General features: G+C 46.9%; 3 protein-coding genes across 4 annotated transcripts; 2 read left to right on the forward strand and 1 right to left on the reverse strand.

Annotated features, from left to right (window-relative positions):
- Window positions 1-1,239: 1,239 nt before the first annotated feature.
- On the forward strand, window positions 1,240-5,631 carry LOC127773091 (cation/H(+) antiporter 20). Its single transcript, XM_052299106.1, has 3 exons — window positions 1,240-2,549; window positions 4,021-4,959; window positions 5,042-5,631. Exons 1-3 carry the CDS (start codon window positions 1,338-1,340, stop codon window positions 5,423-5,425), a joined length of 2,535 nt encoding a protein of 844 aa, XP_052155066.1. The 5' UTR covers window positions 1,240-1,337; the 3' UTR covers window positions 5,426-5,631.
- Window positions 5,632-5,895: 264 nt separating this feature from the next.
- On the forward strand, window positions 5,896-8,541 carry LOC127773262 (actin-depolymerizing factor 7). The gene is made up of 3 exons (XM_052299299.1): window positions 5,896-6,063; window positions 7,836-8,101; window positions 8,205-8,541. Exons 1-3 carry the CDS (start codon window positions 6,061-6,063, stop codon window positions 8,353-8,355), a joined length of 420 nt encoding a protein of 139 aa, XP_052155259.1. The 5' UTR covers window positions 5,896-6,060; the 3' UTR covers window positions 8,356-8,541.
- Window positions 8,542-8,903: 362 nt separating this feature from the next.
- Window positions 8,904-11,601, reverse strand: LOC127773261 (uncharacterized). 2 transcript variants are annotated; one of them, XM_052299297.1, is made up of 3 exons: window positions 10,628-11,601; window positions 9,394-9,665; window positions 8,904-9,305 (listed from the first exon to the last, which is right to left on the reverse strand). In XM_052299297.1, the coding sequence occupies exons 1-3, from the start codon at window positions 10,967-10,969 to the stop codon at window positions 9,137-9,139; spliced, it is 783 nt and encodes a 260-aa protein (XP_052155257.1). In that variant the 5' UTR covers window positions 10,970-11,601; the 3' UTR covers window positions 8,904-9,136. The 2 variants fall into 2 exon arrangements, with proteins under 2 accessions (XP_052155257.1, XP_052155256.1); XM_052299296.1 differs by having other exon boundaries at window positions 8,904-9,317.
- Window positions 11,602-12,483: the final 882 nt, after the last annotated feature.

Consider the following 12,483-nt stretch of genomic DNA (forward strand, 5'->3'; position numbering starts at 1 on the left):
TGCAGGATAAATTACTTTTCTGATGCAAGCGGATATAGTTCACTGTTGGTGGCAGATATAGTTAACTAGATTAATAGTATCAGTTTGGTGATGATGCTCTCCTACGTGAACCAAGGCGTCATCTAGAACAGATTTTCTGAGATTTGGACTAGTAAACTTTACGAAAATGAAAATCTTGTAAAACCAACGTATTCCAAAGGAATCATCGGTGCATTTTCTTTTCCCAGTTACATGATAGACGCACACTCACCGACTCACGCAAACCATTACACCGTAACACTACGCTCACACCTTTCAACACATGTTTAAAAAGACGAAAATCAGTGGCATTTTAGTTGGGTGTTTTTAATTTTATTTGAACTACACTTGCTTTAGAGTGCTACATTATAATAATAGGCTGTAGGTTTTTGAGTAAAGTCCGGATATTCTATTCTATTATTTTTTAAAGAAAAAAAAGCAATAGGCGATAGATGGATAGATGGCGCACTGCGATGGCGACGAAAAAATGCAAGCAGGAGGTGGCGCCGGTGGTGCAGGGGAACTGGGCAACGTCTCCAACTCAAATCTAGAGGGCTATAGCGGCGTGCCACGTGTCCCATTTTCCCTATTACTAGAATACTAGATTATTAACCTGTTGCTTGTTTGTGGTTGACTGCTGAGAAGGTGGGAGAAGGTTGTTCAGGTTATTGTCAAAATAAATCTTATTAAATTTTTATAAGTTAACAATATTATTAAAATTTTAACATAATTTAATATGTGTTTAACAAAATTTGACAACAAACTAAATGTAAGAATTTTTTTAATAATTTTATAAAAGAATAGTATGGTTAAATATATCGTGGAACAGCCCCATAGAATTAGGGCTAGTCGATTGCCATATAAAGAAATAAAAATAAGTCAAAGCTAACATTTAGCAATTTTGATGTTTTTAATGTGATTTTTTTCATTATTAACTTTTTAAGAGATAAAAAATGATTTAGCCGTTACGATTTATAATAAGCTTTTATCATTCGATGTGGCACTTACTTTCAACGCAAGTACTCTTAATTTTAAATAAACAAGTAAAAACTCTAACGAAAAAAAAAAGCTATCTGATTTTGATCTCTCCATTTTTAAGTTATTTTTTTTGACTTTCGACAAGCTCCTATCGTATAGATTAAAAAAAAGAAAAAAAAAAACAGAGTCGCTTATATATATATGGCCCAGAGGCAGTGATTGTCACATCACATGCACGAGACACCCGCGCGCTCTCATTTTTTTTTCAACTACATACAAACTCAAATCCTCCTCTTCTTCGACCTCGCCTCCTCCGCCGCCGCCGCCGCCGCATTTCGCCGATGGGGATGTCCTCGCCGGTGACGGAGGCGGAGATGGCGACGGTGAAGACGTCGTCCAACGGCGTGTGGCAGGGGGACGACCCGCTCCACTTCGCCTTCCCGCTCCTCATCCTCCAAGCTCTCCTCATCCTCCTCCTCAGCCGCCTCCTCGCCCTCCTGCTCCGCCCGCTCCGCCAGCCCAAGGTCATCGCAGAGATCGTCGCCGGCATCCTCCTCGGCCCCTCCGCGCTCGGCCGCAACAAGGCCTACCTCCGCGCGCTCTTCCCGCCCTGGAGCGCGCCCGTGCTCGAGTCAGTCGCCAGCCTCGGCCTCCTCTTCTTCCTCTTCCTCGTCGGCCTCGAGCTTGACCTCCGCTCCGTGCGCCGTAGCGGCCGCCGCGCCTTCGCCATCGCCGCCGCGGGGATCTCGCTCCCGTTCGCGTGCGGCGTCGGCGTCGCCTTCGTCCTCCGCGGCGAGCTCCCGGGCGCCGCGCGGGCGGGCTACGCGCCGTTCCTCGTCTTCATGGGCGTCGCGCTCTCCATCACCGCGTTCCCCGTCCTCGCGCGCATCCTCGCCGAGCTGAAGCTGCTCACCACCCCCATCGGCGAGACGGCGCTGGCGGCGGCGGCGTTCAACGACGTGGCGGCGTGGGTGCTGCTCGCGCTGGCCGTGGCCATCTCGGGCAGCGGCGACCACCGGAGCCCCATCGTCTCCCTCTGGGTGCTCCTGTCGGGCGCGGCGTTCGTCACAATATGGATGGTGTTCGTCAAGCCGGCCATGGCGTGGGTGGCGCGGCGGTCGGACGGGCAGGGCGGCGGCGAGGTGTGGGTGGCGGCGACGCTGGCGGGCGTTCTGGCGTCGGGGCTCGCCACGGACATGATCGGGATCCACGCCATCTTCGGGGCGTTCGTGTTCGGGCTGACGGTGCCCAAGGAGGGGGAGTTCGCGGGGAGGGTGACGGAGAGGGTGGAGGACCTGGTGTCGGAGCTGCTGCTGCCGCTCTACTTCGCGTCGAGCGGCCTCAAGACGGACGTCGCCACCATCCGGGGCGGCGGGGCGTGGGGGATGCTGGCGCTCGTCATCGGGACGGCGTGCGCCGGGAAGATCGTCGGGACGTTCGCGGTGGCCATGGCGTGCGGGATGTCGGCGCGCGAGGCGCTGGTGCTCGGCGTCGTCATGAACACCAAGGGCCTCGTCGAGCTCATCGTCCTCAACATTGGCAGAGAACGCAAGGTGCCTCTAATTTTCCTCTTCTTCTACTCATACATGTACAAATTTACCTACTGGTATAATACCAAGTATAATACAATTATCTAAAAAAATACTAGCAGTAAGTACCATGTATTTTTGTTGATTTTATTTTTACAGGTATTTTTGTTGATTTTAAATTTAGAGGGTTTTTTATTGATTTTTTTAGAGGTGTTTTAGCTGAATTACATACTACGTACTCCCTCCAGTTTTATTTTAATTGACGTTTTGGATAATGACACGGTCTACAAGATATATTTTTGACCTTATTTTTCTATTATGATATATATAATAAATAAATGCATTTTTACTTTTATTGTAGTGCTTTGAAAGAGAAATTTTTATATGTTGTTCTAGTTTTTTTAAACTAAATATTTTTAAAGTTATTGATGGTCAAAGTTATAAAAAATTTACCTCAATCTTATTCAAAACGTCAATTAATATAGAACCATAGGGAGTATCTTTTTAGAGGAGGTATTTTTGTTGAATTAGTTCTCCATTTTTAGAGTCAAAGTTATTGTTGAGTTGCCCTGCAATGAGAAATGGAAGGAGCCAAAAGAAAGGCTCTTGTGAGGACAAAAGCAGAGGTCACCTGTTACATGCTTCCTGTTGCTGTTCTACACTCTGTTTTTTTTCCTCATTTTCTTTTTCTTTTCTTTTTTTGAGACGTGCTGTTTCCTGTGACTTTTGAGAAATTTTCTTGGTTTTGGAAGTATGAATGAATTTCACAGATGCAAACAACAAAGGTAGTCTGATCCACATGAATCTTCTCTTCTGGTTTCTGAATAGAGTACATAGGGAAGTGGGACACACTGACCACACTGTTGCCAAGAGTTCAAAGTTCAATGTTGCATTTGATGATGCTTGCCATCCGTAGACCATCCAGAGTTGCAATGTATAGGTGCAGTAAAAAAGCAGCCTCTTCTTCAAACTGCACCATTCAGAGCTTGAAGATGAGCGGCGTGAAGTCGCTGACAGGTGGGCTCCATTCAGGGCTTGAGGGCTCCGCCGTCCATCTGTCAGTCATGCAACCGAGGGCGACGTGGCACTAAATAAGTCAATGCCATGCATTTTGATTTTTTTTTTTGGGAACTATGCATTTTGATTTTGATTTTGGCTCCATCCAAGATATGGATTTTGAACCAATAAAAATGCATCCAAAACGAGTGCAAAATATTACCCCTCCGTTCAATTTATAAGACGTTTTAACTTTAGCTAAAGTCAAATAGCTTTTAGTTTGACCAAATTATAGAAAAAAGTAGTAATATTTTCAACCCAAAACAGATTTATTATGAAAATATATTTATTTATTGATCTGATCAAACTATTTTATTATTATAAATTTTACTATATTTGTTCATAAATTTAGTTAAAATTAAAACAGTTTAATCTTTATTATAGTTAAAACGTCTCATAATCTGGAGAGAGTAATGTTTTGTGTGTTGGTGTAACACAGGTGCTGGACGAGGAGACGTTTGCGATCCTGGTGCTAATGGCGCTGGTCACCACCTTCATCACCACCCCCACAGTCATGGCCATCTACAAGCCGGCGCGCAACGCCGGCCGCCGCCGCCTGCACCACCGCAAGCTGCATGGCCCCTCCGCGCCGTCCTCCCCGTCCGCGGCTGCCACCGCCGGCGCCAAGGAGCTGCGCGTGCTGGCCTGCATCCACGGCGGCCACGACGTGCCGGCGCTGATCAACCTCATCGAGACCATCCGCGGCCACACCCAGCCGCGCCGCCTCGTCAAGCTCTACATCCTCCGCATGGTCGAGCTCACCGAGCGCACCTCCTCCATCCTCATGGCCCGCGCCGCGCGCCGCAACGGCGTCCCCTTCCTCCGCCCTCGCCGCGGCGCCGGCGACCAGGTCGACGTCGCCTTCGACACCTACGCGCAGCTCGGCCACGTCCACGTCCGCCCCATGACCGCCGTCTCCGCGCTCCACACCATCCACGACGACGTCGCCGCCGTCGCCGAGGACAAGCGCGTCTCCCTCGTCGTGCTCCCGTTCCACAAGCGCCACCCGGGCCACGGCCATGGCGACGACCTCGGCCCCGAGTGGCGCGCCGTCAACCGGAGGATCCTGCGCGAGGCGCCCTGCTCGGTCGCCGTCCTCGTCGACCGCGGCTTCGGCGGCGGCGAGCAGGTCAGCTCGGAGCAGGTCGCGCACGGCGTCTGCGTCGTCTTCTTCGGCGGGCCGGACGACCGCGAGGCGCTCGAGCTCGCCGGGAGGATGGCCGAGCACCCCGGCGTGCAGGTCACCGTCGTGCGGTTCGTCGACGGCAAGGAAGGTAGCCAGGAGCACGCCGAGGTGACGCTGCGCCCGTCGAACACCAAGAACGCCGACAAGAGCTACACCTTCTCAACGGCCATCGTCGACACCCACAAGGAGAAGGTAGGTACATCCCATCATCATCCATGGCGCAGCCATGATCATGAACAGCTAATGAGGTTGATGAAATTACACGGCGGTGCAGGAGCTGGACGAGGCGGCGGTGGCGGAATTCCGGCAGAGGATGGGGGCCATGGTGAGGTACGAGGAGAGGGTGGTGGTGGGGAACGTGATCGAGGAGGTGGTGTCGATCGGGAAGAGCCGGGAGTACGGCCTGGTGGTGGTCGGCAAGGGGCGGCTGCCGTCGGCGATGGTGGCGGAGCTGGCCGTCCGGGCGGCGGAGCACCCGGAGCTGGGGCCCATCGGCGACGCGCTGGCGTCGGCGGGGCACGGGGTGACGTCGTCGGTGCTGGTGGTGCAGCAGCATGACATGAGCAACGCCGACGAGCTGCCGGTGTCCGTCGTCGTCGACGGCCACGCCCACGACGACGGCGAGCTCGGCGGCAACAAGGACATGGCCGAGCCATAAAAACACAGAAAAATCATTCACTAGCTAGGATGATGACGACGATGGTGATAAAGATAAATTACTCCTGTTTAATTAGCTAGCTTGTAATCGAATGGCAGAAAAAAAATTAAAATAAGCCAGATTTGCTACTAGTATCATGCAAGCTTAAGTACTTTACACGTTTGTAATTTGTATATAACGTTCTTCAAATTACTTTCAAAAATTAATTTGAACTGTGTACTTTGCTTTTGAAATTGGGATACTCTCATACTCGTATAGTATGTAACATGAGACCACCACCATGGGCCGAAATGAGTGGATTGTATTGGGGAGGCCCGATGGAAGAAAGGGCGGCCCATGAAAAGATGCGGTGGGGCCCAACACACGGGTAGGTTATGTGGTGAGTGGATGACAGGTGGGCCCGCGGTCGGTCGGTGCCACCGAAAAGAAAATAATAGAAGAGGAGAAAGAAAAGGAGATGCGGCGAGCAAGCGAGCGTCCATTCCACGCGACTCCCCAACACAAATACCACCACCACCTCCCACACCCACACCAAGCGCAGAGCTCCAGAGAGAGAGAAGGGATCCATCGACGCGCGAGCGCTTTGCTTAGATTCCTTCGTCGCCGGCGAATCCGTCCCCTTCGCGCCGCCCGCAATGGTATACCCCCTCCGGCCTCATCTCATCTCATCTCATCTACCAGCTAGTCATCTTGTACATAGTAGGACTGTTTGCCCGCCTGCTGGTTCTTGATGCGTATGCGCACAGTAGTTTCTATCTTAGATTCGTAATCTGTTCGTCACACGTTTGTTGTAGATCTTAGTGTGTGTTCGTTGGTGAGATATTCACAATACCACAAGTGTTCTTGCTTTTTTTTCAAAAAAAAAAAAAAAGAAAAATTATTGCTGCCTGGTTACTTTCCTTGCATCCGTTTAGTGCTACTATTCGGCTAGAGTGTTGGCAGTTTTTCCCTAGCAACAAAGATCTGTTCCAAATGCGCGAAGTTCAGTATCGATTCGGTGTCATAGTGATGAATGAACATGTGGAGTTGTAAGCAGGTGCCTTCAATTTTGCCATGGATGGTACAGGCCGTACAGCTAGAGTTCTTGATTATTATTTTTGTTGGGTAGAGTATATAGTTGGATTATATCCAGCCTTAGCTGAGCCTAACCTTTAGCTGGTCCTTCAAAGATTTTGTATATGGGGGGCGGCCGTAGTTGGCGACTACCTGGCTTGTGGCTCCCATTGCTTCTTCAGGAAACCCTTAGCGGCTTGTTTGGCATCTTGAGGAAAGGGGATTGGGAGTTTACACAAGGAAATTGATGGTGAGATTAAGATGGAAATTTGATTTTTCATCCCAGTTTCTTGTTTGGTAGAGGTGGTGGAAATTGACATGGAGTTTAGTTGGAGATTAGGTCATTAGTGAAAATGGATGGCTGAGATTTGTTTAGGCGAAGTAAAGGAGGAATTCCCTCCCAATTACCTGCCCCTACCCAGGTATTGAAAAGGAGGGAGTTCCTTCCTCAATTCCCCATCCCCATCCCACCAAAATTCCCATGTCTCCCAATCAAACAAAACAGTTAATAGCCTCATCCCTCTAAACTCCCAATCCCTTCTAAAAACTCCCCCCAACCAAACGGGCCGTAGGTGTTAGGGCACCTAACATTCTTGAAAAGCTTATTGATTTTATTTGAAGGAGTTATGTTTGTTCTGTCACACAGCATTGCTCTAGTAATCAGGTATGGAAAGTCCACAAGCAAGAATCGGGATCTTGCCTACTAGTCGTATGTGAATCGCATGTCTCTATTGATTGTTGCTCATACGACATGCCTAAAAAGGCTTGCTTAATTAACTGATGACGAGATGCGTGAAAGGGAATATGCATGACCAGTCATCATTGCTCATACGACATGCCTAAAAAGGCTTGCTTAATTAACTGATGACGAGATGCGTGAAAGGGAATATGCATGACCAGTCATCATGTTGTTATTAACTATTTATGCGATTTTCACCCTGATGTTTGGTCCTCAGTCACGTTATCAACCTTTTGTTCTCCATAAGCATTATTATCATTGTCTGATGTGGACCTGTGAAGTGTTCATTACTTATCAGGCTGTGATATATGGACATCTCGCCAGCCGAGCTTGCGATCAACATAGTAGATCCTGTCACGGAATTCAGTTTGTTAGACAGCCTTTATCCTGCCAGGCATTTGCAATGAATTGTGTTTTAATTCAGATTGAATATTACAGCCAATCTTACTATAAATAGTCATGGACAAATCATTTACTGCTTTCTGCATCCTCCCCTGTTTTTAATTAGTTGCTCTCACATCATGTACTTCCACAAATGTATCAACTGTAATATTAATATATGTAACGAGCAATGGTGAATTTATTTAGCTTGACTGTCTGCCTTGTTGTTACCTGTAGGCGAATGCAGCATCAGGGATGGCTGTGGACGATGAGTGCAAGCTCAAGTTCCTGGAGCTGAAGGCAAAGAGGACCTACCGCTTCATCATTTACAAGATAGACGAGAAGAAGAAAATGGTTGTCGTGGAGAAGGTTGGCGAGCCCGTACTGAACTACGACGATTTTGCCGCTAGCCTCCCTGCCAACGAATGCAGATACGCCATATTCGACTACGATTTCGTGACCGAGGAGAACTGCCAGAAGAGCAAGATATTCTTCATTGCATGGTACTACTTCTGCGTCTCTCTTATCAACTTCTCACAATATTACAACATCACCTGAAATGTAGTAGAAACTCTCGCTGATTGATATTATATGCCAATGGCGAAGGTCTCCTGATACATCGCGCGTGAGAAGCAAGATGATCTACGCGAGCTCCAAGGACAGGTTCAAGAGGGAGCTCGACGGCATTCAGGTGGAGCTCCAGGCGACCGATCCAACTGAGGTTGGCCTCGACGTGATCAGAGGCCGTGCAAACTGAGCATTGTTTTGATGCTGCTACCTATAAAAGTATGAGCTTCAGATGAGAATTTAGAGAGCTCCCCTGAGGCAATGGGTTATGACTTTGTTATCATCTTAGTACTACTCCTATCTAAGGGACGGTGTAAGGCTGTAATCTATGTGCGGTGCAATGATAAGGCTATCCTTTCTGCGTTTGATCATGACATCTCATCGCTGTTCGATTCTTTCTCGCTGGCGTCTGTTATGTTGAATGATGCAATTCTTCTGTAAGATTCCGCCTTTACCGAAATATCTCTAGTATCAAATTTAAATTGGAGTACGGATCCTCTTTGAACATACGGATCTATTTGAGATAATTTTGTCTGATCATCAACGAGAACTCGGTAGCGTGCCAACCTTGTGGGTCAATTGTAACGATAAAGCAGGGAGAATATAGTTCCCCTTTTTCCTCTGATGATGAAATGGCAGGAGAAGTGTAGTTGAGCCTGCTGATTTGGTGAAGACTGAAATGGTATCAGAAAGTCAGAATCCACTATAACCAATACAACAGCAGCTGATATATAATCATTGATCAAGGAAAACAACTGCGGCTCATAGATTAATGCTTACTAGCTTTGTCCATCAATACATACAAAAACCAGTCCAACAGTCATGGTAACTGCTCCAAATCAAAGCACGCCAGAAGTTCTCTTAACGCCTCACACAGCAGGAAACACAACAACAAACTGGATTTTATTTATCTACACATCCATCATATTTACATACCAAGGGAGAATCTGCAGGACTCATTTTCCTTTCTTTCAGGAAGCCTCAGCAGTGGAGAAATGCATTTTAGCAGCCGATTCACGCAAAAAGCTGCTTCCGCATTTGGCGTCTTGACTGCTGATGCCATAATCCAATATATCGGTCTCATGTTTGTTGAGATCGTCTGGTGCTGAATTACTACTTGTGGTTTCAGCATCCTTGAGCCTATCAAATTCGCTGTGCATTAATCAATTAGAATTTACTTGCATGTTTTGTGATGATGACAAAATAGCAGTGAAGAAAGCAATTTTACCCAGGAGCTTGGAGCACTGCTGAACTCTGGATAGCATTCTGGTGGTTTTTCTTGGACCTACCCTTTTGCTTTTGTTTCTGCTTCTGCTTATTCTTGTCCTTCTTCCGGGATTTGGACCGACGCTGGTAGCTGTTATTCACTGAATGACATACAGATGTCACTGGGGGGTCATACACGTCAGGGGCCCATTTGACGTGGCGACTTTCAGTTGGTGAAGCCATCCCATTCTTTTGGCGGCTTCCTTTCATAGCAGATATGATCTTCAAAGTTGGCTGTTGCGAAGGAAAATGAGGCAACGTTAATAACAGAATAACAACAAAAGCGTTCCTAATAGCCACAAGGTTCCACGAGACAAATAGAAATAGGCCAACGTGAGGAGAAGAATATACTAATCAATTTCAAATGCAAAAGAAATGTTGGTTTGGTTGCTTGCACCATCAAATCCCAACTATAACCATATATATGCATAGAGATGTATACCACGCATGCCTTCAGCAGTACTATGGATGTGGTAACATCAAAAGGACAAGCATAGCAATTTATTCATCTCAGCAACATACCAATAACATTATGCTTATTTGATCTCTTACCTATAATAAGAGCAACAGGAAAGAATGGAAGAATATCATAGCATTCATATCTGATGCACGCTTTCTAAATATAGCATAAATAATAAGCGATAAATTTACATTACCACAAGAAATATCAACTCAGGCAATTAAGTCCAAATTTATATTATTATGACATGCAACAAATTGATCAGTGTTAACATCAATCCTACTGTTATTGGTGTCATTTAAAGAAGGCATTGGCTAATATAGACCAGCTATGCAATTCCAAGTCTTGGACTTGAGACACTCTATGGATAGTGCAAAAACAACCAGAGCTTTTTCCAATAATTTTTTCAAGTGGTTCAATATATTGTTGCTTTTAGATGACAGGAGAATAAAACCAAAAGATAATAATGTATGGATATTAACGATATTGAAGCGTTTCGATCAAACCATGTGTTCAGAATGAATATAAATCAAACATAAATTTGGTAAGTTAAAGTAGACATAAGCTACTCCCAGCCAGCAGCTGGAAACCATTTTGCAGCAACTATCACTATAAGAACAACATCCTAGAATTGAGTTCAAATACACTTAATGAAGGTTAAGAGGATAACTATTAGTCCGAACATATAACCAATTTCTTATATATGATATGCTGTTTATGAAGATTAGATACTCACGGGCAGTGACACGGAGCGCTCATAGGTTGGCACATCCTTGGGATTCTTATCTGCATCACAGCATGAACCCTGCTGCTGTTGTGCCTCGCCGCTAGAGGGCGGAAACGTCATGCACTTCTGGAAGCCTTTCTTCACCCCCAAGCTGGTGGTACTGGAGAAATCCATGTACTTCCCAGCTTGTGACAAATTATCGGCATTCTCCGCCGCCACTCCAGAAGTAGCATCAGCCAGCGCAGAATGCTTCTCAGGCAGGCTCTTGCCGCCGTCTGCGCTACCCGATGAGGTGCCGTCGGATATCACTTCCGACACTCTCCCGAGATCACCACAGGAATGACCATCCATCAAGCAGACAACCTAGCACTCAAACCCTAACACCTCAAAAACCACAGTGAGCCGAGCTGATCCCCTGACGCTATAGCGCGGCTAATCCGATCCGATCCAACCCAATACAATCCAAACCAAACCAAACCGAGTGAGCGCGTCCAACCGATCCAACACAAATACTTGTAATTAAATCCAAATCAGCACGGGAAGAACAACAACAATAATCAGAGAAGTGTATCACCCTATAGCTACGAGAAGAAAAGGGGAAGAAATGGGAGGGCAACGGGGAGCAGGAGAAAGAGACGGGGAGAAGAGAGATTGGATGGCGTTAGGAGGATGAGAGGAGGTGGGGATGGAGAGACCAAGGCTTAAGGCGGTGGGAGCAAGCGGAGGGGAGGACGAGGGCGTCGACGCGGAGGAGGCGGCGCAGGGGCGAGGCCCCCTGCTCCGACGAAGGCATCGTGGATCTCCGCCGCCGCCCCCGCCGCCGGAGAGGTTGGTCGCCGGCGCCGCAGATCTGGAGCTCGGATCGGAGGAGGAGGAGACGCGTGCGGGTGGGTGAAGGGATGATGGGATTGGGGATATTTTTTTTCCTCCTCTCTCTAAAAATTCTTTTTTTCCTTCTCTTCTTTCCGAATGCTTCTCTCTTGACGGTTGACGCAGTGTGTGGAGGGAGGGGGTTATATATACTCCATGACATCCGGGTGGATAAGGGGACACGTGTGCACGCGCTTGTCTGTAAGGCCCTGTCCAGGAATTTTTTACACTGTCTTAAAGAAAATCTTTACTTAAAAAAGGCTACACTATCCACTCCGATGAGATGATTGTGCAAAAAATAGAACGACCATTGTAGTGAGTACCTTTTTAATCCTATTTTTTGTTTCAATAACTCCTCTTCAGTTAACGTAAATTACCAGTACTACAGTATAAAAGAGATTGTAGTACTATCCAAGCTATTTCTGTGAGTCCTTAAAATGGGATGACGGAAAAACTTTTTTTATAAACATTAATTGGTCGTGTATTAGCAAACAATATATATATCGGTTCACGATGCATTGCCAGAATAGTGCTACGTCATAAGCAGAAAGACTACAAGTCATAAATGGGTTACCTACCCACATAATTACAGACAGGGACCCAACTCTTAGGCCAAACCGAAGGGCAACCAGAATGGCGATAAGTGCGATCAGGTACGCGAGAATTGGTGGTGTACATTGATGATATTGTTATTATCCCTCAGCCCGAGAAACAACATCTCCTGAATCTGAGAAAAGCGTTCGCAGTATAAGTTTCAAATGAATCCTTTGCAACGCGCCTTTGGTGTCTCGGCTGGTAACTTTCTCATATTCTTAGTCCGTCGGAAGGGAATCGAGAAAATTAAATATAAACTAATGGTTTGCAAAATCAATGCTTCGGCCCTTCGCCTATAGGTGGCTTGGCAGGCAAGCTACCAAAGCGACTAGCTTCTACCGGAAGCAAAGCTTTGTAGAAGCTTCTAGAGGCATGAAGGTAGGAAGGCCGACCACTACATA

This window comes from Oryza glaberrima, chromosome 5 (genome assembly GCF_000147395.1).
Source record: "Oryza glaberrima chromosome 5, OglaRS2, whole genome shotgun sequence".
NCBI lineage: Eukaryota > Viridiplantae > Streptophyta > Magnoliopsida > Poales > Poaceae > Oryza > Oryza glaberrima.

What these genes read in the sequence shown, in the direction of transcription:
- LOC127773091 (XM_052299106.1), top strand. Translation starts at nt 1,338, where the DNA reads ATGGGGATGTCCTCGCCGGTGACGGAGGCGGAGATGGCGACGGTGAAG. An exon ending in ACATTGGCAGAGAACGCAAG is followed by an intron (nt 2,550 to 4,020) that starts GTGCCTCTAATT and finishes GGTGTAACACAG; the next exon opens with GTGCTGGACGAGGAGACGTT. An exon ending in TCGACACCCACAAGGAGAAG is followed by an intron (nt 4,960 to 5,041) that starts GTAGGTACATCC and finishes ACGGCGGTGCAG; the next exon opens with GAGCTGGACGAGGCGGCGGT.
- LOC127773261 (XM_052299296.1), bottom strand. Translation starts at nt 10,969, where the DNA reads ATGGATGGTCATTCCTGTGGTGATCTCGGGAGAGTGTCGGAAGTGATA. An exon ending in AGCGCTCCGTGTCACTGCCC is followed by an intron (nt 9,666 to 10,627) that starts GTGAGTATCTAA and finishes CCTTCGCAACAG; the next exon opens with CCAACTTTGAAGATCATATC. An exon ending in GCAGTGCTCCAAGCTCCTGG is followed by an intron (nt 9,318 to 9,393) that starts GTAAAATTGCTT and finishes ATTAATGCACAG; the next exon opens with CGAATTTGATAGGCTCAAGG.
- LOC127773262 (XM_052299299.1), top strand. An exon ending in AAGATATTCTTCATTGCATG is followed by an intron (nt 8,102 to 8,204) that starts GTACTACTTCTG and finishes CCAATGGCGAAG; the next exon opens with GTCTCCTGATACATCGCGCG.